The following is a 26,699-nucleotide window of genomic DNA, read 5'->3' as shown; positions in this document are numbered from 1 at the left end:
AATGTGCTGGGATAACATCTTATCCAAACATGCTCAGGTGTTATCTGGGCATGCTTGTATATTATGTTCCAGTCCCTGCGGCTGCATGATTTGCAGATGTTAGACAGCCTGAACACACGTGAGCATTTCCTGTTTATTAGTGAATCCCCACATGTTCAGGCTGTCTAACGACTGCACATCATACAAAATGTAATAGGGTGGTCAGTATATAGAATAACCTTTGTTTTTCCAGTACCTTGCCTCTGAATTTTAATACAGTACTGTTTTTGTATGAAATAATAAAAAATTGTATTTAAGATAATTTAACTTTTGTTGTCACTTCAATTTTTTTTTTTTTTTTGCCCCTAATGAAATATATTTGAAGGGAAGTGCTAAGAAATATATGGTATTTTGTATGTGTCTGAAGTGTTACCCGTATTGATGGGTTAATAACTTATTTGTAAGGACTTTTTGTCTTGATCCAACTGCACATCATGTAGCCGCAGAGACCCGAACATAACATACGAGCACGCCCAAGATCCTCATCACTACTTGTGACGTAGCTGCAGACTTCCAGCCAGTCAGAAGTTATGGGCACAAGATGGCACCACTGGACTAGAGTGGTGTCAGTAAAAGGTGAAGCTGCCTGAAGGAGAGTATAAGAATGGCAGCAGGGGGCTCACATTTAAGGCGTCACTGCAGCGCTGAAAAAGAAACCCCAAACTCTTGAGTGATGCTTTAAGAGAGAAACCAGTACATGCGTGATCACCTTTCCGTGTGTACTCTACGTTTGGATGCGTAGCCAACAGTTTCCTCTACAGAAAATTTGGAAACCGTGATTCTGGAAATAAGTCCGAGTCCCAGAGTTTGGACCAGCCTGTATTAGACATTCATGGCATAAATGCATAGAAAGGAATACCCCTTTAATCAAATCTGCCCAAAGGCCTTGAAACACCTGCTAGAATAAGAATTTATTATACAACGTACCACTAGGTTTCATATATGATCTTGAACATGATTTTATAATACTGGCGCACAACCTTTTCACTGCTCTGATAGCGTTCTGACCCATCACACAAAGTGATTAGCCTTCAGAAGAAACGTATTGTTGTGGAGTAGAGATGAGCGAATATTTCAATATTCGGTTCGGATTACGACTGCCATATTTGCCAAACATAGCCGATCGCCATTGGAGTCAGTGGGAGTACAGATGAGCGAATATGTTCAGAAATGATCATCAAACATAAAATCGGCACGAATATGGTACAAATAGAGCACATTCGGATTTGGCAATCGTTTTCCAAACATATTCGCACATCTCTACTGTGGAGTTCCCTGTATTTATGCCATATATTCAGTGTGTCGCACAGGAAACGTACTATACTTAATGTTATTATTTGTTCACATCTGAGGATATTTTGTAATTCTACATTCAATTTATACCTTCAAATTTCAATATTTAGGATGAATAAAAACGGCTTTGATCTGAACAGGAATTTTCCCGATGCATTTGAAGTGAACACGGATCTGATCCAGCCAGAAACACAAGCAGTTATAGACTGGATTACCACTGAAAGTTTTGTGCTCTCTGCTAATTTCCATGGTGGTGCTATGGTTGCCAGCTACCCTTATGATAACTCGTATACTGGTAAGATTCTATTTATCTATGTCTCACGGATCTCTGATATACAGTGAAACAGATCTACAATTCCCACATTGAGCATGTTCTATAATGTGAATGCCTTGAACACAAGAAAATAGAATGGTTTTAGATACTAACACAACCTAGGAACCGCAGAATGCCTACAATGATTCCTTCTGCAGGAGTTGTCCACATCAATTAACATACGGCCTGATTCATCAAGAATGGCGGTATTCACACCGATCCTGATGAAGAGATGGGCTGGAGTCATACGCCCCAGAATCCTGAAGGCGCACACACTTCTTCATGAATTAGGAGCATTGGACGAGGGGTGTGCACCTTGATATTTGAGTGGCGACTACGTCACAAATTTTACTCCAGCAAACACCACCGCCTGTCATTAATTTTTACCCACTTTGTCAGTTCTGGGCGAAAATGGCGCAAAATGCAAGAAAAAAGGATGCAAAGTTTTAGTGCAGCCTTAAGTTGCACCATAATCATGCCATTTTTCAAAGCTTTTTACATCATAATACTGCTGAAAAAGCTTTGATGTATCGAGCCCATAGCGTTACATAGAACAGTAGTATTGCAGTGAAAAGCTGCACCACTATGTTGCTACAAAAATATATATATTTGTTCATGCTTGGAAAAAAACCTATTTTTTAAAGAAATTTTATAGTATACAAACATTAAGAAAACACTCGATATAAAAATTTGTATTTTCCATAGAAGAATGTGTTTTCTTCAAGGCTGGAAAATAAGACTGAGTTTCTTTTTCACCGTCTGTACTAACTTGGAGTGTACTAGAGAAGAAGCTGGTGCTGTATCTACTAATTCTGCATTAGGGGGGCCGTCAGCTGTGTTATGCAACCTGAATTTCTCACAGAATGAAGTCCAGACCAGCTCCCACATATGTTTTTTTTACTGTTTCCTGCGATGAATGTATCAATCAAGCACAGACAGTTATGGATAAGCTAAAGGGAGCAGCCCAGCTGACTGTTGGAGTCTGTCTGCACTTCATTCTGCCTTTGCTTTGTACAGCACTAAACATATAAGTGACAAAGCCTCCCAGAGCACTCCTTTTTGGAAAGTACTGCTGTATATATCAGATAGGCAATGTTCCCATCACATTTAACCTTGCGTTCAGTGGTTCTATTGGGGCTCACGTCCGAACCCCTTTAAAACGGGATTCAGGCATATGTGCAGACGGGGCCATTGCCTGTAATTATGCTGACGGAGTCTCAGTCTGCACTTTCATACATCATTTTAAGCCGTATACAGCGTCAGACTGGAACACCTTGGGCCATCCAGAGAAAATCATTCTTGGGGCCCACTATGAGGCTACATAGAAATAAATACAAGACCACCAAATGTGAGGTAAAACATGCTAATACTAGGGTATAGGATAAGGTATTACACGTCTTAATGTTATAGGAAGAGCTGGAGGCACATTTTGTTGCAAACTCAATGATAAATGTCCCCTGATACGTATTAACCACTAAACCGATGTTTTATACATTTATACCTCCAATGTAATGGATGGGATTTTAGGACATCTCATCCATACACTGAAAAAATCCAACGCTGCGGATTTGACATGACCATCTTCATCCTATATAATACAAAGGATCAGGTCAGTAGTAAAGGCGCATCATTGTCTTGTAGTAAATGCAGCTGTATCTGCACAATGCCTGTGTGGATATTTCTGCTGTTAATCTCCTGTGGGATTTCCATCGTAGAAGGTCTGCAGCAAATACATTATGTGAATGTACCCCCTCATAGTGGTGGGGGCCCTAAATCCTTTATGTATCAAAAGAGCTTTCCCTCACAACCCCCATACACTTTTTACAGTAATCTTTCTACCACATAGAAGGCCATAACTTTTTATGATGGCCTCATTTTGTTAGTAGTCGGAGAAGAAAACGTTTAGTCAGTTAGTGGAGATACAGGGGGAGGGGGCTCAGTCAGGGGTGATATGGGGGAGGGCGTGCAGAAAGGGGTAATAAGAAGAAGATGTGCAATCAGGCGTGTTACAAAAGAGGGGGTGCAGTCAGGGGCGATAAGGGGAAGAGCTGCAGTGAGAGGTGATACCAGGGATGGGGCTAGGTCGGGGATGAAAAACGGGAGGGGGTGCAGTCACTGGTGATAAGGGGGAGAGTTGCAGTCAGGGGTGATACAGGGGGAGAGGGGATTCAGTCAGTCAGGGGTGATACAGGGAGAAGATTATCAGTCAGTCAGGGCTGATACAGGGGAGGGGATTCAGTCGGGTGATACAGGAAGGGAGCTGTCAGTCAGAGGAGATACTGATGGAGGGGGTGCAGTCAGGGCTTATACAGGGGAAAGAGCTCAGTCAGTCAGGGGTGATACAGGGGGAGGGGGTGCAGTCAGGGGTGATACATGTTTAAGGGGTGTAGTCAGGGGTGAGTCAGTGAGAGTGGGCTCAGTCAGTCAGGCATGATACAGGGAGAGGGGGCTCAGTCAGCCAGGAGCAACACAGGGGGAGGGGGCTCAGTCAGGGGTGATATAGGGAGCAGATGCTCAGTCAGGGGTGATACAGGAAGAAAATGCTCAGTCAGTGAGGGGTGATACAGAGAGAGGGGCTCAGTCAGTGGTGATACTTAAGGAGAGAGCTCAGTCAGTCGGGGGTGATTCAGGGGGAGGGGGTGCAGTAAGGAGTGATACAGGGAAGATGTGTAATTGGAGTGATACACAGGAGGGGGTACAGTCAAGGGTGATACAGGGGGAGAGGGGGTTCGGTCAGTCGATCACCATTGCTCCAGCAACCATGTGTACATTACAGTTGTCCCTGCCTGTTAGCAGCTTCTCTGTCTATCACATTGGTCTATGCTATGCAGAGGCGTAGCTAGAGCTTTTGCCGCCCGGGGCTGTTCCCGAGTTTGGCGCCCCCCCCCCCCCCCCCCCCGGCTCAATACACACAAAGGTTACCAAAAATGGTTTTCCTGTTTTGTAGAACTTAAACTGGGCCTAATGGTGTCACCCCCACATGCCAAACCTGTGACTTAATACCACCACACCGTGACCAGACCACATAGTGACCGAATAATACTACATACAAGGGACAAATACCACAGCACCATTTCCAGACCACATATTACCACCACATAGTGACTGAATACTACAATACTGATCAGTAATAAAAAAAAAACAACACAATCACCATAAGTGCCAGTATTCACAGGAGATCTGTACTTAGTATGCAGTGTCTGTGTAGAGGTAATACAGAGATCACTGGTGACATTGTACACAGGACCTCTGTATATAGTATACAGTGTATAGTGTCAGTGTATAGGTAACACTGACTCACCAGTGACGTCTCTAGGTGAAGTCCTTCATCTTTCATCCAGCACAGACCGCCATCATTTCTTCCAGCCAGGACTCGTTTCTGCAGGAAATAACACAGTTATCTCGAGCTCCGCTTGCAGAACACATTACTTAATTTTTCACAACTTCTACATTACACCACATGAAGACAAAAAGGCGATATAGTGTCACTCTGCACAATAACAGTACCGCCCCCCCATTTAAAACAGTATACTCAAAAAATAAAATAAATACATCACTGCAGTAATAATATCCCTTAATTAGCCCCTATGGTAACACTATTCCCCACCCTGGCCCCGTTTATCTCATTCCTGGCTCCAGCCATATGTTCTCGTATCCTGCCCTCATGACTATCCATTCTACACCATATGATCTCCCCATCCTGCCCCATATGATCTCCCCATCCTGCCCCACCAGCCTCCATCGTATCCGTCCTGCCCCATGATCCAATCCTGCCCCGTGTCTCCAATCATGCCCCATGTCTCCAATCATGCCCCAAGTCCTGCCCCCAGTGTGTCCAGCAATCTGCCCCAGTGTGTCCAGCATATTACCCCCATGTTGTCCAGCAATCTGCCCCAGTGTGTCCAGCATATTACCCCCATTGTGTCCAGCATATTACCCCCAGTGTGTCCAGCATATTACCCCCAGTGTGTCCAGCAATCTGCCCCAGTGTGTCCAGCAATCTGCCCCATGGTCTCCTGTATTGCCCCAGTGTGTCCAGCATTCTGCCCCATGGTCTCCAGTATTGCCCCAGTGTGTCCAGCATTCTGCCCCATGGTCTTCAGTATTGCCCCAGTGTGTCCAGCAATCTGCCCCATGGTCTCCAGTATTGCCCCGGTGTGTCCAGCATTCTGCCCCATGGTCTCCAGTATTGCCCCAGTGTGTCCAGCAATCTGCCCCATGGTCTCCAGTATTGCCCCGGTGTGTCCAGCATTCTGCCCCATGGTCTCCAGTATTGCCCCAGTGTGTCCAGCATTCTGCCCCATGGTCTCCAGTATTGCCCCAGTGTGTCCAGCAATCTGCCCCATGGTCTCCAGTATTGCCCCAGTGTGTCCAGCAATCTGCCCCATGGTCTCCAGTATTGCCCCAGTGTGTCCAGCAATCTGCCCCATGGTCTCCAGTATTGCCCCAGTGTGTCCAGCAATCTGCCCCATGGTCTCCAGTATTGCCCCAGTGTGTCCAGCAATCTGCCCCATGGTCTCCAGTATTGCCCCAGTGTGTCCAGCAATCTGCCCCATGGTCTCCAGTATTGCCCCAGTGTGTCCAGCAATCTGCCCCATGGTCTCCAGTATTGCCCCAGTGTGTCCAGCAATCTGCCCCATGGTCTCCAGTATTGCCCCAGTGTGTCCAGCAATCTGCCCCATGGTCTCCAGTATTGCCCCGGTGTGTCCAGCAATCTGCCCAATGGTCTCCAGCATTGCCCCCAGAGTCAGACATAAAGAAAAAAAAAAAAGTAAAATCCTCACCTCTCCCGTTCCTAGCGCAGGTCCGGTGCAGTCAGCGTCTCTCCGGCTCTGCGACGCTCAGGACAGAGAGGCAGAGCGGCGCGCACAGTAGTGACGTCATCGCGCCCTCTGCTCTGAGACGTCGCAGAGTCAGAGGACGCTGTAGCTGCCGGCGCCGCAGGAACCAGGAGAGGTGAGTATAGAGCGGGGGGCGGGGGCCCAGGGGCGGGGGGAGCCTGGTCGTGGCGGCGGACGGCGCCGCCCGAAGATTTAAAGGGTCGTCTTTTTTTTTTTTTTTCCTTTCTCCTGCAGCGCCGGCCGCCCCCCGCATAGAGAATCTGTGGGATATTGTGAAGAGAAAGTTGAGAGACGCAAGACCCAACACTCTGGATGAGCTTAAGGCCGCTATTGAAGCATCCTGGGCCTCCATAACATCTCAGCAGTGTCACAGGCTGATTGCCTCCATGCCACGCCGCATTGAAGCAGTCATTTCTGCCAAAGGATTCCCGACCAAGTATTGAGTGCATAACTGAACATTATTATTTGTTGTTTTTTTTGTTTGATATTAAAAAACACTTTTATTTGATTGGATGGGTGAAATATGCTAATTTATTGAGACAGGTTTTTTGGGTTATCAGGAGTTGTATGCCAAAATCATCAGTATTAAAACAATAAAAGACCTGACAAATTTCAGTTGGTGGATAATGAATCTATAATATATGAAAGTTTAGTTGTAATCATTACATTATGGTAAATAATGAAATTTAACACTATATGCTAATTTTTTGAGAAGGACCTGTATATACGGCCACAAATTATTTACAACAGAACATACTGTGACTCCATCTGCATCACTACCATCAATGGCTCCATCAGTGCATACGCCTGAATCCATTTTTTGGGGGGTTTGGACATAAGCCCTGAGGCAGCTACTGAATATAGGGTAAAATGCTATGTGAACATGGCCTTAAGACATAAAGGTACTAAATGAAAGATATGTTTGTGTGTCATGTGTACATGCTTAGATGACAGTACTAACTTTACTAGAATATTTCACTCATTTTGATCTCTCTTTTAAACAGCACCCCCAGACAATGACGTGCTGAGTTACCTAGCTCTTCTCTATTCCAAAAATAATGCCAAAATATACAGTGGAACTTCTTGTCCTAGCTCAGGCAATTTTATTAATGGCATTACATCTGGGGCTGACTGGTACACAGTTAAAGGTGAGGACAGTCATATATGCAAGCTATAAGCCTGTCTATTATGTAGCATTTTATACTCTTTAAATAATGTTTGTGTAAAGTTGTTTTGACAAAGTGATTGAGAATAATTGTCGGTGAAGTTACCCATACACATAAGACGATTAATTGGCTTGCAGGTAACAAAGGATAAAACTCCTTAAAATCTATAATGCCCAATCCTTGTTTGTACGAACGCCTGTCATTGTCCAATGCACATCTAATTTTCTTTAGGATCTTCTAACATCAATTTTTTTTGGATGGACAGTTTTAGGCAACATTCACATTAGATTTAGGAGATCCAATATTCTGTATTCTTTTTAGATTAAACAAAAGAATGAATCCTAGTACAAAAGAGGAGATATGGATTTGCAGATCTCCAAAACATAAGGGCAGATGTATTAAAACTGTCTAGCATTAGACTAGGTGCAAATTTATCATGGTGAATATTTAGCTTAGATTCAGACTAACGTTTCCCCAAATACAGAATTTCCTGATTGGCTTAATTTTGACCAGCTTTTTTTGAGCCATAATGTCTCAATTTGGAACATTATAAGCCACATCAATTTGTGAAGTCTGAGGCTATGTGCACACGTGCACACGGATTCCATTGCGGATGATTCCAACGCCCTGCGTTTTACCTGCGGATTTTACCTGCTTTTTTTACACGAGTGGATTCCAATTATGGAACAGGTGGAAAACGTTGCAGAATCCACACAAAGAATTGACATGCGGAAAATAAACCGCAGCGTATCCGCGTGGAATTTTATGCAGCATGTGCACTGCGGATTTGGTTTTTCATAGGTTTACATGGTACTGTAAACCTGATGGAAAACTGCTGCGAATCCCCAGCGTCAAATCTGCTGTGGATCCGCAGCCAAATCCGCAACGTGTGCACATACCCTAAAAGTGTCTAAACCAAAGTTGTTGTATTATTTCAGCACAGCACAGGTGGGTACACTCAACACTTCTTTTTTTTCTATAGTATTCTCACTTCCATGTAGTACAGTCTCTTGTTTCTTTCCATCAGAATCCATCTTGATTCCTACATCTCAACCTCTATGCTCTGGTATAATTTACATGATCTACCAGTAAAGCATCTTATGACCAACTGGAACCAGTACAGTTTGTGTGCTGGGATAATATTTCGATTATTCTTTCTTCTGTGTCCTCTGAAATATGTTAATTGATTATAAGCATGAGGTCAGGAGACTGAACTGTTATGGCTCATTCACACACGAATGCTCACCATTTTTTTCACAGATAGCACTTCTACTATATAATTGTCTAAGGGTCACTTCCGTCTGTCTGTCCTTCTGTCACAGTTATTCATTCGCTGATTGGTCTTGCCAGCTGCCTGTCATGGCTGCCGCGACCAATCAGCGACGGACACAGTCCGGAAGAAAATGGCCGCTCCTTACTCCACGCAGTCAGTGTCCCCGACGCTCCACTCCATGCTCCCCGCAGTGTCCCCGGTGCTCCCCTCCATGCTCCCCACAGTCAGTGTCTCCGGCGCTTCGCTCCATGCTCCCCGCAGTGTCCCCGGCGCTCCGGTCCATACTCCCCGCAGTGTCCCCGGCGCTCCGGTCCATGCTCCCCGCAGTGTCCCCGGCGCTCCGGTCCATATTCCCCGCAGTCAGTGTCCCCGGCGCTCCGCTCCATGCTCCCCGCAGTGTCCCCGGCACTCCGCTCCATGCTCCCCGCAGTGTCCCCGGCGCTCCGGTCCATACTCACCGCAGTCAGTGTCCCCGACGCTCCGCTCCATGCTCCCCGCAGTCAGTGTCCCCGGCACTCCGCTCCATGCTCCCCGCAGTGTCCCCGGTGCTCCGGTCCATACTCCCCGCAGTCAGTGTTCCCGGCGCTCCGCTCCATGCTCCCCGCAGTGTCCCCGGCGCTCCGCTCCATGCTCCCCGCAGTGTCCCCGGCGCTCCGGTCCATACTCCCCGCAGTCAATGTCCCCGGCGTTCCACTCCATGCTCCCCGCAGTGTCCCCGGCGCTCCGCTCCATGCTCCCCGGCGCTCCACTCCATGCTCCCCGCAGTGTCTTCGGCGGTCCGCTTCATGCTCCCCGCAGTCATTGTCCCCGGCGCCTGCTCCATACTCCCCTCCGGTCACCGCTAACACAGGGTTAATGCCGGCGGTAATGGACCGCGTTATGCTGCGGGTAACGCACTCCGTTATCGCCGCTATTAACCCTGTGTGTCCCCAACCTTTTACTAGTGATGCTGCCTATGCGGCATCAATAGTAAAAAAAGTAATGTTAAAAATAGTAAAAAAAATAAAAACCTGCTATACTCTCCCTCCGTTGTCCGTTCGCGCCTGCCGCCATCTTCCTTTCCCAGCGATGCATTGCGAAATTACCCAGAAGACCTAGCGGTCTCGCGAGACCGCTAAGTCATCTGGGTAATTTCGCAATACATCCTGGGAACGGAAGATGGCTGCAGCCGCACGCCCATCAGCACAGCGCCGTTGGATCCCAGGAGGCAGACAGACGGGACGCTGAGGAGCAGCAACCAAAATGGTGAGTATGTTAAACTACTCGGGGCCCTCGGATCGTTAGGTGAGTATGTTTATTTTTTATTTTTTAACCTGTGACATACGTGGCTGGGTAAAATACTACGTAGCTGGGCAATATACTACGTCACTGGGCAATATACTACGTGGCTCTGTGCTGTATACTACGTCACTGGGCAATATACTACATGGCTCTGTGCTGTATACTACGTCGCTGTGCAATATACTATGTGGCTCTGTGCTGTATACTATGTAACTGGGCAATATACTACGTGACTGGGCAATATACTACGTCACTGGGCAATATACTACGTGGTTGGGCAATATACTACGTGGTTGGGCAATATACTACGTGACTGGGCAATATAGTACGTGCCTCTGTGCTGTATACTACTTGGCTGGGCAATATACTACGTGTCTGTGCTGTACACCAGGGGTGTCAAACTGCATTCCTCAAGGGCTGCAAACAGGTCATGTTTTCAGGATTTCCTTGTACTGCACAGGTGATAATTTAATCACCAACTCATTATTTGTGTAGGTGATTAAATTATCACCTGTGCAGTACAAGGAAATCCTGAAAACTTGACCTGTTTGCAGCCCTCGAGGAATGCAGTTTGACACCCCTGGTGTACACTATGTGACTGGGCAATATACTACGTGGCTGGGCAATATACTACGTCACTGGGCAATATACTACGTGGCTGGGCAATATACTAAGTAACTGGGCAATATACTACGTGGCTGGGCAATATACTACGTCACTGGGCAATATACTACGTGGCTGGGCAATATACTACGTGACTGGGCAATTTACTACGTCACTGGGCAATATACTACGTGGCTGGGCAATATACTACGTGGCTGGGCAATATACTACGTAACTGGGCAATATACTACGTGGCTGGGCAATATACTACGTGGCTGGGCAATATACTACGTCACTGGGCAATATACTACGTCGCTGGGCAATATACTACGTCACTAGCAATATATTACGTGGACATGCATATTCTAGAATACCCGATGCGTTAAAATCGGGCCACCATCTAGTGTACCTATAATAGTCTATGGGACTGTTCACAAGTTCTATTATTGCCTCGGACTGAGTGGTTGTTCTGACTCCATAACTAAGCTGCAAGTGTAGGGCGCTAGAGACATAATTTCTATGTCTGTCTTTATGTACCATTACTCGCATGTTGTATTATCATCAGATGGCTTGACTCAACTGCAGGAGGCACGTATGAAGATTCCAGAAGGACGTTTATTTTCCAGCTGAATTCTTGTAGTTATGCACAAATACTGTAGGTAGAAAGAACTTATTCTGAACCAGAGATGTAGACGTGTACTTAACATGGTGACATACAGAATGAGGAAGAAGGAGGAAGAGGTTACTGACAGGGTCACATGGAGAGAGTGAGGGCAACTTCTATAAAGGGCAAATCCTATTGTAAGATCAACAGACAGAAATTGAAAAAATGTTAGTGGAAAAAGTATTTTGAAAAAGCATTCAGGAAACAGCCAAGAAAAAAAGGCTTAAGAATTGCTAACACCAGAGAAAAGAAGAGTTTACTGAAGTATCCTGTTTGAATGCCGTAATGTTTCCTGAAGTATACCACTTGAATTGACGCATACTCTTAAAGTATATGGATATCTTCAAGGGCATTTTTTTCTTTTTATTTAACTTAAACGCATATATTTGGCTCACTGATGGAATTTCAGTTAAATCATTCTGCAGCCAGCAATAGACAAAACAACACAAATTACATAAAACGAACAGTGCAACATTTTTAAAACCCCTGACGAAGGATTCTTATCCGAAACGCGCGTCTCTGTCCACACTATCATGACCACACAGGTAAATAGCGCCGATTACAATTAGTTTTACCAGACCGCTATATGATCATTTTTTAACAGCACTGTGATCTCCTATTCTGCAGCATGGGGATCTTTCTTTTGACTGTCATTCTTATCTTTTCCATGGTCTGGTAATCTATTGTGATTACCACATTCTCTGAGCACATCCGCTTTATTTACACTGGCTTGTTTTATATATATATATATATATATATATGTCATTATATGTGCGTTACAAGGCTCTCTTTATCTGTTATATTTGTGGTGATTTGCCACACTGACATTTAATTTATTATATTATATATATCCTTTCACCTGGAGTCTTTTGTACCATATTTTTGCACACTATGTCCGGTTTTTGAAATGGATATGTGTTCAATATCAATTGGTGTGATGTTCATTAACTCCCCTCTCTGTGATTGATTTACAGTTAGTATTTATTAATGTCAGTTTTTTTTATCTTTTTGTGGTCATTTTCTGTGTTATGGGCAGATAAACACTGTCTGTTGTTTACAACCTATTATCACTTTTTTACTACCTTGTTTGTCCTCAATAAATATTTTTGATACTTTATCCACATATTGATGTTTATTTTTGTATTGGACCATATAGTTCGTTTTTGTATACATTTTTAATTAAGCAAAATAAAAAAGCCACAAGCATATGCTTTTAAGAAAAATAATGCACCTGCCCACCCCAAACAGGTTCCCTTCTCTTTTAATATGACAGATGTATTGGTCTGTTATACCAAACATAGGAATATTGTCTACTGGATTAATAGCTTTCGTTCATCTTTGGGTATCATCATTTAGTTTCAAGGTATGTGCACACAGTTTTTTAGAGCAATTACTATCAAAATACAAGACAAATTGCTAAAAAAAACACTACTTGAAAGACTTTCTATTCACTTTTATTGTTAAACTACTTTGCTGGTCATATTATGTTCACTGTTTTGAGTGTTTTTCTTTTACCTCAAGTTTTAAAAAGTGCTTGTCACTTCTTTGAAGCATTTTCTGATGGAAAACAATCCATACAAGGCACTTTTCCATCAAAATGCTGCAAAAAAAAAAAAGGTTTCAGTAAAAAAAAGTCTCCAAAAATGTTTTAAAAAGAAACACTAGAATGGAAGGAGTGTTTCCAAATGCTTTTTTCCATTAGCAAATTTGTTTTTTTTAATGCTTACAAAATAAAAATCTGTTTGCACATACTTTTATAATTAGTAGATGAGCTCTTTTCAGCTTTTCCTATCAGCAGATTACAAGCCACTTGATTACAACTTTTATTGTGTGTCTCATTCACATAATGCAGGCTGATGGGAGTCCCAGGCAATGGTGAGTGTTTGAAATATCCTTTATTTGTATGATTTGATCACTCCTGTTATATGCAACATACTAATATTTAGTAAGTTAATTTATGACATAACGGCACACGTGGGATGTCATTGGTTGGCAACTGCAAAGGCAGCTACTGGCAGTGGATCTTGATGATTTGCATGCCAAAGTGTATTTAGAGTGGCAGAACATCAAAGTGTTTTGAGAATTTTGTTTCCATTTTGTCATCATTTGCAGATCATTACCATGTCTATCTATCCTGTGATTTCCATAATTCCTTGTCTATTCCTTCTTGATGTTGTAATTTCAACCTTGATTAGTGAGTACATGTCTACACCAACCACTAGGCTTCATTTGTGCATCTGTTGATTTTGGGTTAAGAGACCCTTAAGCATTTCTGCACATTTTAGTGCATACTCATACTTGGGCCATAAATATCAGCTGTGTGAAACTGCCCTTCAGGCTGGTTTCAAGAAGCTGGAATTCTTTTACATTAAATATTACAGCTGCAATACCTGAAAATTGACAGTGTTTTAAACAGAATTTAGGTAAGAGTTTGCACACCAAGTTTTTTTGAGACATTCAGAAACCACAGATTCATGAAGATGTTTCTGTTATCTTACATGCTAAATTGACTAGAAATTCTTGGAACTTGTTGGATGGAGGTTATGTAACTAAGAATGAAAGTGAGAGTTAATATTTTGAGCATGATATTTCTAGATTTACCTGTGTGGTTAGAAATGTGACCTACACCTTTGATGATTCCAGGTGGCATGCAAGATTATAACTACATCTTCAAGCAGTGCATGGAAATCACTCTCGAGGTGTCATGCTGTAAATATCCAGATGCCTCCACTCTTCAGGGGTATTGGAATGACAACAAAGTGTCCGTCATTGAGTACATGAAGCAAGTCCATTTGGGTACGTGACTAATCATCTAAGTTAATGATGTGAAAAGTAAACACAGGAGCTTAAATTATAATTAAGAGAAAATACAAAGCAATCAAGTAGAGTTCCCCTACATGCCTAATTCTCCATCTAACAACACAACGGTGGGCAAAAACTGATCATACATTGCAAGAATGTGGAACTGTGTATTTTAGACTAAATGTTCAATATGAAACAGCACGTAGATTCAGCTTTGACTTTACTACTAATAGAACACCTCCATTTAATCACCCATTACAACTTGACTCAACAATACAATACACACAGAAAGAGACAAAGAAAACACAGGGATTGTGCAAACAAAATAAAAATTTTATTTAACAACCATAACATCTGATTATTTTGCATTTAACAACAATTAGTTTTAGTTTGAGGTCTGCATGACGGTGAAATATTGTGGACCTTGGGGGGGGGGGGGGGGAGCTGTGATGATTGGGTAACATTCGATGATGAAGGGGTTACAGGGGAAGGGGCAGTTAATTGACGGATTGACTCCTGGATTGGACTGGACACATTGGGAGTAGACGACACATTAGGAGTTGAATAGGAAACTTCCTTCACCGGGAGGGAGAAGAGTTTAATCTTGGCCTGCATGTCTCCTGGCCAACACTTCAGCCAAGCCGCTTGGCGCCCTGCATTGGTCAAAGCTGCTAGGGCAGCACGGTGGCTCAGTGGATAGCACTGCAGCCTTGCAGCGCTGGGGTTCTGGGTTCCAATCCCACCTTGGACAACATCTGCAAGGAGTTTGTATGTTCTCCCCGTGTTTGCGTGGATTTCCTCCGGGTACTCCGGTTTCCTCCCACATTCCAAAGACATACTGATAGGGAATTTAGATTGTGAGCCCCATCGAGGACAGTGATGATAATGTGTGCAAAACTGTAAAGCTCTGCGGAATATATTAGCGCAATATAAAAATAAAAGATTATTATTATAATAATGCTTGCTGCAGGGGTGCTGCACGCTGGAGCGTGGTGGATGCGGCTTGCTGCAGGGGTGCTGCACGCTGGAGCGTGGTGGATGCGGCTTGCTGCAGGGATGCTGCATGCTGGAGCGTGGTGGATGCTGCTTGCTGCAGGGGTGCTGCACGCTGGAGCGTGGTGGATGCGGCTTGCTGCAGGGGTGCTGCACTCTGGAGCGTGGTGTAGCTGTGAACTGGAGGAACAGGCCAGTGATGCTGTGCTTGTTGATGCTGGTAAAATCGAGCCTGTGGCTGATAGCCTCTGGATTGCTGCTGTAATGCCTGGCTGTAAGCAGCCTGTCAGGCCTGCATGACGCTCAGCTGGAGTTCAGGCGTAAGGTTTTCCGACATACCCCGCTCTATTGATGAAAAAAAATGTCTTGCCGGTCTCTTAAGGTCAGCTTCCAGATGGTTAAGGCGTCTGTGGGCAGCCTGGAAAAGTGGGTTCACCTGAGTGAATCCACTGTCCAGTCTATCTCCAATCACCTTCATCCCATCCTAGAAGACCGAGCTTAACCCCTTTACCCCCAAGGGTGGTTTGCACGTTAATGACCGGGCCAATTTTTACATTTCTGACCACTGTCCCTTTATGAGGTTATAACTCTGGAACGCTTCAATGGATCCCGGTGATTCTGACCTTGTTTTCTCGTGACATATTGTACTTCATGATGGTAAAATTTATTTGATATTACCTGCGTTTATTTGTGAAAAAAATGGAAATTTGGCGAAAATTTTGAAAATTTAGCAATTTTCTAAATTTGAATTTTTATGCCTTTAAATCACACAAAATACTTAATAAGTAACATTTCCCACATGTCTACTTTACATCAGCACAATTTTGGAATCAAAATTTTTTTTGTTAGAAAGTTATAAGGGTTAAAAGTTGACCAGCAATTTCTCATTTTTACAACACCATTTCTTTTTAGGGACCACATCACATTTGAAGTCATTTTGAGGGGTCTATATGATAGAAAATACCCAAGTGTGACACCATTCTAAAAACTGCACCCTCAAGGTGCTCAAAACCACATTCAAGAAGTTTATTAACCCTTCAGGTGTTTCACAGGAATTTTTGGAATGTTTAAAAAAAAAATGAACATTTAACTTTTTTTCACAAAAAATTTACTTCAGCTCCAATTTTTTTTTATTTTCCCAAGGGTAATTGAAGAAATTGGACCCCAAAAGTTGTTGTGCAATTTGTCCTGTGTATGCAGATACCCCATATGTGGGGGTGAACCCCTGTGTGGGCGCATGGCAGAGCTCGGAAGGGAAGGAGCGGCGGTTGACTTTTCAATGCAAAATTGACTGGAATTGAGATGGGACGCCATGTTGCGTTTGGAGAGCCCCTTATGTGCCTAAACAGTGGAAACCCCCAATTCTAACTGAAACCCTAACCCAAACACACCCCTAACCCTAATCCCAACCACACCCCTAACCCTAATCCCAACGCTAACCACTTCCCTAACCCTAATCCCAACCATAACCCTAACCACACTCCTAACCCTGACACACCCCTAACCCTAAAGCACATGAAGAAAAGGACAGCACCACAGCAATTGTGAAAAGACAGCTCCAAAGTTTATTCTGCCATCTGCAACGTTTCGGTCCGTGGACCTTTTTCAAGCATAGTGAAAAGACAATACAACCACCATTATATACCCTTAGGCCAAACCCATTAATTAACAAGCAACCAATGGTGTGGCTCCATATACCTGGAAAAAATACATCATAGTGCAATGTACATATATACATATAAAAACAGTCCCACATTGCCAGCCCCCTATATATACTAGCCGCTAACATAGTCCAACTACCTCTGATCGCTCGCCGCTATTGTGTGACACTCGTAAATCCCCAATAAGTCCCCAAAGTCCACAATGTAAACAAATATCGCTCGCACCAATCCGGGTACTGCATCCACGATCGTCATGGCATTGTGGGCGTGTTCAGAACAAGAGCAGTCCAATCAGCTACTCAATCTTAAATCATGTGATCGACATATGCCCAGCATGCAGTGCTCCTCACCGCACTAGTTCATAGGCTGCTGGACCACATGTCAGTGGTAAACAAACACCGCCCACTTTTGTCCAATGGTGCACATTGTATTGTACATGTCCGTGACATTATCCCTGTCCGTAGCTCATATGCGCATGTCGCAGTCCCGGACTCCAGTACAATTAGTCAGACACCCCTAACCCTAATCCCAACTGTAAATGTAATCCAAACCCTAGCAATAACCCTAGCCCCAACCCTAGCGGGAAAATGGAAATACATTTTTTGTTATTTTTTTTCCCTAACTAAGGGGGTGATGAATTACGTTTGATTTACTATTTATAGCGGGTTTTCTAACGGATTTTTATGATTGGCAGCCGTCACACACTAAAAGACTCTTTTTATTGCAAAAAATATTTTTTGCGTTGCCACATTTTGAGAGCTATAATTTTTCCATATTTTGGTCCACAGAGTCATGTGAGGTCTTTTTTTGCGGACGAGTTGACGTTTTTATTGGTAACATTTTCGGGCACGTGACATTTTTTGATCGCTTTTTATTCCGATTTTTGTGAGGCAGAATGACCAAAAACCAGCTATTCATGAATTTGTTTTTTGTTTTTTTTTTGGGGGTGGGGCGTTTATATCGTTCCACGTTTGGTAAAATGGATAAAGCAGTTTTATTCTTCGGGTCTGTACGATTACAGCGATACCTCATTTATATCATTTTTTAATGTTTTGGCGCTTTTATACAATAAAAACTATTTTATAGAAAAAATTATTTTTGCATCGCTTTTTTCTGAGGACTATAACTTTTTTAATTTTTTCGCTGATAATGCTGTATGGTGGCTTGTTTTTTGCGGGACAAGATGACGTTTTCAGTGGTACCATGGTTATTTATATCCGTCTTTTTGATAGTGTTATTCCACTTTTTGTTCGGCGGTATGGTAATAAAACGTTTTTTTTTTTACGGTGTTCACTGAAGGGGTTAACTAGTAGGACTGTTTTATAGGTCGGGTCGTTACAGAAGCAGCGATACTAAATATGTGTAGTTTTATTTTTTTTTTATTTAGATAAGTATTTATGGGAACAATATATATACATTTTGTTTTTTTTTATTTAGGATTTTTTTTTATACATCTGTAATTTTTTTTATTTTACGCTATAACATTGCCCCCACGGGGGCATCATGTTATAGTGTAAGATCGCTGATCTGACACTTTGCTGTGCACTCTGTCAGATCAGCGATGTGACGTGCACTGCAGAGGCTTCCCGGCGCCTGCTCTGAGCAGGCGCTTGTAAGCCATCTCCCTGCAGGACCCGGATGCAGCCCCGCGGCCATTTTGGATCCAGAGCCTGCAGGGAGGAGACGCTCGGTACAACGCGAGCACATCACGTTGTACCGAGGGTCTCAGGGAAGCCCGCAGGGAGCCCCCTCAATGCGCGATGCTTCCCTATGTCCCCGGAACACTGCGATCATGTTTGATCACAGTGTTTTGGGGGTTAATGTGCCAGGAGCGGTCCGTACGTCACATGTCAGAAAGTGGTTAAGTGAATAAACTCGGGCATGACTGACCTCTTCCAGGCCCTCTGCCGGTGACGAGTAGTCCCAACAAAAGCAGTGACAGAGGGCTGGGAGAGGGGAAAACCTGATGGACTGGCTGCCTGTTCCCCAGCCTGTGAATCCTGCCTGGTTGCTGCATCAATGGTGGATGATTGGGACAGTGGTTGATGAGGGACCGCTCCAACAGAGGAAGACCCAGGTTCTATAGTGCTGCTCCAAGTTCTGCGTGGAAAATAAAAGAAAACCATTACTAAAATTTTTTATATAGTTTATATAATAGCAAAGTCAACAGAAAAGATATGTTCGCTGAGCAACTGCAGGCCTCAGAAAAGAAAGCATATAGTTGTATTTATATTTGGAGAGCTTTGGAGCAGCACCACTTTTAACCCGCATCTCCTGTCTGATATCCTTATTGAGGCGATCCTTCATTGAACGCCAACGAACTTTTACTCTCTTCACTGTCAAGGAGGAAGAAAAAAATGAATTGTAAAAAAAGACACCAACATTTACAGCAAAACAGATGCATAAGACAGCATTTAAATACTTGGAATGCCAACCATAAGAGGTAGTAATGGTAAATACTACAACAGCATATAAAAGGGTTTGAATGCATTTCTGACTCTATCTGGTGATAGAGAATGTAAAATTGCTGGAGAAAGGTTGAAATTGATGGATCTTCCTTTTTTCAACCTATATAATTTTGTAAGTATGTAACGAAATCTGAAAGTATTCAGATACTTTTGTGAATTTCACCCAATTCATTGCAAGTGGTGAAATCGCCAGTGAAAACAGCAAAAATAAGTGGCATGCAGTGTATTTGTAAAATATACAAAGCAGCTCTATGTCCATACGGAAATAATCTGCAGCGTGTGGATGAAATTCTTGAAGTCCAATTCACTAGTTTGCTACTCTAGTGTACTGTGGATTTCCTGACCCTAAATCTGGACATAAAATCTGCTGCAAATCTGCAATGTGTGACCGAGCTCTTAGGTTACTACTTACACTTTTCCTTTTTTCAGATCAATTACTGATTTTAACTCAAGAAATGCAGAAGCGAGGTAACAAACTACAAAGCGTTACATAACGAGGGTGATTTCACACGTTGCGCTATTGTTGCATGCAGATTTTGTCTCAAATTTCCATTGCAGAGAGTGAACTCCGGTTTCCATTCTGCACACAGAATTTGCATACTGAAAAAAGATAATTTGCTCACCGTTGAAGTATGCAGAAATCCAGTGTGCACGGAACTACGAGGCGACAACTCGGTTTAGCAAATGTGGAAAAAGAGAAAAAGTTCCAGCTTCTGGTATAATTTCAAATATAATCTTTATTCCATCGAAATCAGTTAAAAAATTGTGGACAGGATGGTCAGCAAGCAATAAGTTTCGAACACTGTTGTTCTTTATCAAGCTTGAATCCTGTCCACAATTTTTTAACTGATTTTGATGAAATAAAGATTATATTTGAAATTTTCCATAATTTGCATACTGCACTTTTAAAATCTTGAATGTTGAGCCTCATTCAATTTGATAAAATGTCATCTGCTTAGCTGCAAATACACAACGTGTGAGCTTGCCATAAATGTAAGCCGACAGAGAAGCAATGCCTCCTACTATTTTCATTCAGCAAACCTAACATTTACTTAAAGTGTATTAAACCATATCGTCTTCCCCTGCAAGATGTGCAATATCCGAAATAAAGTAAGAAGCAAACTTATCCCTCATCTGGGCAACTTCCACTGTAGTCCTCAGAGGGTGATCACTGTAATCCTGCAAAGTGCTAGCAACCGGTTTGTCAAATTCTAATTGTTGTCACTCTTTTGCCAGGATGTAATTGTGCATAACACACGCTTTGGCCACATAATCAGTTGTCTCAGTTATTAAATTGATTGGTACTCCCAAAATGCGCCATTTAGATGCCAGCAAACCAAAGGCACACTCCACAGTTCTTCGTGCCCTTGTCAGTCGGTAGTTGAAAATCCTTTTGGTGTGATTCAAGTCCCAACTCGAGTACGGTTTTAGGAGGTTGGCACACATTTGAAATGCCTCATCCCCAACCATAGCAATCAGCATTGGTGGTCCTTCAGTGTTTAGAAGAGGTTGTGGCAGTGGAAAATAAAAATTTTTACCATACAAATGTTGGCCCATGTCAGAGTTTTTGAAAGTCTGTGAGTCATTTCCTCATCCAAATAAGCCAACGACAACAAATTGACACAGCATCTGTAATTGCCATGAGAACAATCGAAAAGTATTTTTTGTAATTGAAATATTCGGATCCACTTCCAGCAGGTTTTAGAATCCGAATGTGTTTGACATCCACAGCCCCCACACAGTTTGGAAAATTACAAATTTCATAGAAATTTGCTGCATATTTCAGCCAGACTTCAGTTGTGGGTTGGGGGAGGAATTCTGCATGCAGAATGTCACATAAAGCACGGCAGGTTTCTCCAACAATCCCAGAAAGGGTGGACACTCCAATCCGGAATTGAAAATGTAGAGATCTTAAGTAGTGATGAGCGAGTATACTCGTTGCTTGGGTTTTCCCGAGCACGCTTGTGTGGTCTCCGAGTATTTATGACTGCTCAGAGATTTAGTTTTCCTTGCCGCAGCTAGATGATTTGCGGCTACTAGAATGCTTGAATACATGTGGGGATTCCTTAGCAACCAGGCAACCCCCACATGTATTCAGCCTGGCTAGTAGCTGTAAATCATTCAGCTGCGGCGATGAAAACTAAATCTCCGAGCAGTCATAAATACTCGGAGACCACCCGAGCGTGCTCGGGAAAACCAGAGCAACGAGTATACTCGCTCATCACTAATCTTAAGTTCTTTCCGGTAGTCAGGAATCTGCCGAACAGAAAATGGAAAAAAAAAATCAGTACATGGGTGTTATAACAAAAATACAAACGACATGGGTTTATTTTTTGCAAAATTACATACCTCAGGGTCACAAACAGACATTCCTCAACAGGAATTGCTCGACGTAGTTGTGTGTCCTGCCTGGTGATGGATCCTCACACGTTGCAGCAATTCATGGAAGCTTTGTTCCGACATCCTCATGTATTCGATACATTTCTGCAGGTTTTCACGCAGCTCGGTGTACAACGAGTGGTAGGCTCCATGGCTCTCTCGTACTTCAACGAGCGATGACGACGTCTTCTTGCTGTTCCTCTTTCTACTTCACAAGCCAAGGCAAAGGCAAAAGCCAATTTCAATTCCAATTCCATATCTAGATTACGATAAAATCTCTCCATGCCAAGATCCATCTTGCAGCTGGATACAGCAGCAAAAGATGAGGATTTCATCTGTGAAGGGTCTATATATACAGATTCATGATGAGACAACGTCCATTGGGTGTGGCTTTTGTCAAGGAAATTCTCCCGAAACAGCATTTGCCGCGTAACAAAATTCTTTGAAAATTCGAACGCATGCACTGAAAAAAAAAAACCACAAACGCATGCACAAACGCATGCACACTCAGCTTTTTTCGGCATCATGCATAAGCTGATGAGGATAAAAACGCAGCGTAACCATGCGTTTGAATGCGTTTTGGCATGCAGATGATACACTGCGCACAGAGACGCTAATGTGAACTTAGCCCTACATCCTAAAATCTTGTTTGCTTTTGCGGCTGCTGCTTAACATTGAGTACTGCTGCTTAGCTTACTTATAACTAGAATATCCAAGTCCTTCTCTTGATTTGTAGTCACGAGTATGCTCCTATTTAATGTATACGCAGCAATAGGATTACTCCATCCTAGGTGCATTGCTTTACAGTTCTCTACATTAAATCTCATTTGCCAAGTGTTGCCCATTTAGACATCTTATCCAGATTGTTTTGTAATATTGTACTGTCAAAGTCAGTTTTACAGATCCATAACAAAAAAAAAAAAAAATCAGCAATAGAAGCCACATGGATTTTTTTCCCCATTACAGAGGAACATTACCGAATATTTCCACTCTCCTTTACTGAAAAAAATGCCGCAAAATCTACATGCATGACTCCAGCCAGATGGAGAGTTCACTCTCTGCAGTTAGATTGAGTTTTTCTGTTTATGGAATACCGGGATTTGTCTTTGATGTGTAAACTCACTCTTTATGTTGCAAAATTATTCAAACAATAATTGTTAGTGTCTAATTTAAAATAAAAAAAATAATTCCACACGAACATCCAAAGTTCATTGCCAATTTCATCACACTTTGACCAATTTCCATTTTTTTTTGCTTTTGTATTTGCCTCCTCTTCTTCCAAGTGCCACAACTTTTTTTTTATTTTTCCATCAGCATGAGGGCTTGTTTTTTTGTGGGACGAGTTATGTTTTCGAATGACACCATTCATTTTATCATGTGATGCACTGGAAAAAAAACTCAGTTGAAATTGCAAAAAAGTGCAATTCTACAATTGTTTTTGTTCTTTACCATGTTCACAATATAGTAAAACTGACCTATCAATATGATTTTCCAGGTCAGTATGATTAAGCAGATACTAAACATATTTTTATGTTAGTGGTGATAAAAATTGAGACATTTGTTAAAAAAATAAAAAATAATGTATTACTTGTCTCAATTTTCAGAGACCCATAACATTTAAAATTTGTGGATATGGGGCTGGACGATTACTTATTTTGTGCGCCCTGATGTACTGATACCACTTTGGGGGAAGATATGATCTTTGATTGCCGCTTAGTGCAATGTTGTGGCGGCCAAAAAAACACTAATTCTGGCATCTTTATTTTTCTTTTTCTCGTTACACCATTTACCAACCAGATCAATTTACTTCATATTTTTATAGATTGAATTTGTACGTAAGCAGCGATCGCAAGTATTTTTTTTCATTTTCTTATTAATGGTGCAAAAGGGGGGTGATTTGAGCTTTTGTGTGTTTTATACTTAAAAACATTTTTTCCCCACTTTCAACTGTATTTGTTGGTTCCCTTAGGGGACTTGATGCTGTGATCATCTGATCGCTTGTGCTATACCTAGCAGTGCATGAAAACTGTATGTATAATGAAAATTATGATCTCCTATGACCACCAGCTGGCTTTCACAGGAGAATCGTCATGACAAGCAGAGGTCTTCAGCAGACCCCCGGCTGTCGTGGCAACCCATCATCACTCCGGGATCACATCATGGGAACGCAGATAGACATGTGGAATGATGCACCCCCCTGCCGACACGTGTTACGTGCCATTGTTAGGGTTGACTGAAGCATTTAACAGGTTAATAGCTCCACCCGTGGCTGTTAGAGGCTGATGGCAGATTTAAGATGATAGCTTTGGTCCCGCGTTAATGTCAGGAACACGATATGTGACAAATGTACATGTCATGAAGAGGTTAAAGGTTTTCCAAACGCCATAATTAATGGTATCAAGATCATTTGGTGAACTTTATGAAACACGTTCTTTGGCGAGTATGTTTATGACATCTGTACTCTATTTTGCCTTCTATAACCTGGCAGGAATAAAAGGGCAAGTGTTTGACACAAATGGAGCACCCATCCAAAATGCTGTAGTGGATGTCCAGGGCAGACAACGCATATGTCCGTACCGAACTAATGAAAATGGGGAATATTACCTATTGCTTCTTCCAGGAACATACACATTCAATGTAAGTAACAATAATGTATATGCTTTGAATATGTAATGTAGTCTACAGTGATTTGGGTAGTAATATTATGGACTTTCTGGATGGGTGCATATAGGACAGGTAATAGAATGGTAGCCACCAATTAGCCCGTATGGTCTATATGTATATTATATCAATTCTCGATATCACACCAATTGTAATCTGATCTGAGATTCCCTTTTCATAACTTAGGTTAAGATGTCGGACAAATCAATAGAAAAAAAGATAACCATACAAGAGAGATCGACCACATCTGCAATGATTTACAACTTCCAGTTCACTGAAACGACAAGCAGTCCTATGCCAGCAACAGAACCATGTACTCTTAATGGGCGCAATAACAGTGGCAGCACATTACAAGTATGCCTGCTGATGTCATTTTTAAGAACGGTGTTGGTGGTCTTGCATAACACACTTTAGGATGCCAAAGGAACATCTGGAAGAAAGTGCCGAATGTGTTGGATGGAATTCACTTAAATGACAAATGTCAGATACGCCATTTCTACAAAACCACGGTGCAAAAATATTCTTCTGTGTTTGTGACCAGAGATAAACATATTTTATTTATTCTGTCCTAATGTGTGTTTTTTTTTGGTTAATGGTGTTTCCCTTGATTAAGCTCTAAATGTTTGATCCCTAGGGGGTCTGACCACTTGGATCTCTGCCAATCAGCATACTGTCAGCAAGATGTCACCCCAGAACTATTAATATGGACATGTAGCTCTTTTCGAGACAAGTCCAGCAATATCTTTAGGCTACGTTCCCACGATGAGCTTTTGCAGTTGCAGATTTTTCCGCACTTATGTCATTTAGGTTACTTGCATTTTTTTTCATTGCGTTTGAGTGCATTTTTGATGCTGTGGTTTTTGTCTCTTTTTGATGATATGCCATGCTTTAAATTACGCCCCTTTCTTCTTGATAATTCCTGGTATTTGGCTTTGACAAAACTATTGATACAGTAATGTGCAGATCGCATGCATTTTTACTCACGAATTTTCTACATCCAATGCGTTTATGGGAAAAGTGTGCTACATAAAACTCTGCATACTTGCAACAGAAATTGACATGCCGCAGATTTGAAACACACATCGCATGTTCGTTTACGCTGAGTAAAACATCAGCACAGTGACATGAGATTTCTATAAAATCTTTATCTTATGAGATTTCTATAAATCACATCCACTTTGTTAGAAATGTAAGACACTTCAATTTTGACGCAGCAAAAATATGCAATGTCAAAAAACCATTATGGGCCCACAGCCTTACATGGCCAGTCCATTCCTCCATTACTGAGAAATGAGCTTTGAATTGAAATGCAAATGATTCAGAATGACTACGGTTGATCTGAAGCCTCCGTCTCTCCAGCTCTATTCCCCGACCAGCGCTGCCTCCAGCTTGACTGACAGCCTCTATGATGTGTGGCTTCAGACAAGAGTAGTCCATCAAGTCGAAGAAGGCAGTCCCTCCATACGCACTGCCATATTTACAAGAAAGGCAATGCTCAGATCAAGGTATTTAAATTTTTTTTTGAGTTGCTCAAAAATAATGCAGCTTTTGAGTGGACTCACCTTCCGGAAGTGCTCCTTTTAGGGGGATGTTTTTCTTCAGGCAATTGTGAAGAATGTATATTTTTTTATTCCCTCAGCCTTTTCATTTAACAGTGCCTAGTTTGTAGACGATACCTTCAAGAAACCTTTTTTCAGGTACTTTTCACAATTTCTGCAGGAGAGGAATTGTTAAAAACTCCTGATATGAACAGTAAAGTGGGTTCACTAAAAAAAAAAACAATATAACACTGAACATTTTGTTCTTAGACTTTCTATTTCGAGAGAAGGAAGATTATAATTTGCAATTGTTGCTTTGGGATCTCGATCATGACATTTCAGAGCTGTGTATTCCCACATTGTTTATCACTCTTTGGCTAAGTTCATAGGATTTTTATACATCAGCAGAGAATAAGATTGCAGTGTATCCAGGACAAAAATAAATCAGATGGTACACGGTTGATCCATATAGGATTTTTTTTCAATTTGCTCACACATAAACTTGAATAGGCTAGTCTCATCTAAAATGCACAAAAACCTAAAGCATTCTTATGTGTTTCACCCGGTCAGTGTAAAAAATTAATAAATAAATAGTACTCTAAAGGAACCATCACATTGAACGATATCGCTAGCGATCCGTGACGTTGCAGCGTCCTGGCTAGCGATATCGTTCAGTTTGACACGCAGCAACGATCAGAATCCTGCTGTGATGTCGTTGGTCGCT

General features: G+C 42.3%; 1 protein-coding gene across 1 annotated transcript in view; it reads left to right on the top strand.

The window, feature by feature from the left end:
• CPM (carboxypeptidase M) overlaps positions 1 to 25,003 on the top strand; it is a 158,917-nt gene extending 133,914 nt beyond the window's left edge. The window contains exons 5-9 of the mRNA XM_069764631.1: positions 1,443 to 1,627; positions 7,491 to 7,634; positions 14,117 to 14,269; positions 24,265 to 24,413; positions 24,624 to 25,003. Coding sequence (XP_069620732.1) covers positions 1,443 to 1,627; positions 7,491 to 7,634; positions 14,117 to 14,269; positions 24,265 to 24,413; positions 24,624 to 24,851 — 859 coding nt within the window. The 3' untranslated portion in view covers positions 24,852 to 25,003. The remainder of the gene's footprint in view (positions 1 to 1,442; positions 1,628 to 7,490; positions 7,635 to 14,116; positions 14,270 to 24,264; positions 24,414 to 24,623) is intronic.
• The last annotated feature ends 1,696 nt before the right edge of the window (positions 25,004 to 26,699 follow it).

The sequence above is a fragment of the Ranitomeya imitator genome, chromosome 4 (genome assembly GCF_032444005.1).
Source record: "Ranitomeya imitator isolate aRanImi1 chromosome 4, aRanImi1.pri, whole genome shotgun sequence".
Classification (NCBI taxonomy): Eukaryota; Metazoa; Chordata; class Amphibia; order Anura; family Dendrobatidae; genus Ranitomeya; species Ranitomeya imitator.
Note: the sequence above shows the minus strand (reverse complement) of the source record. Positions and strands in the feature narration are given on the sequence as shown.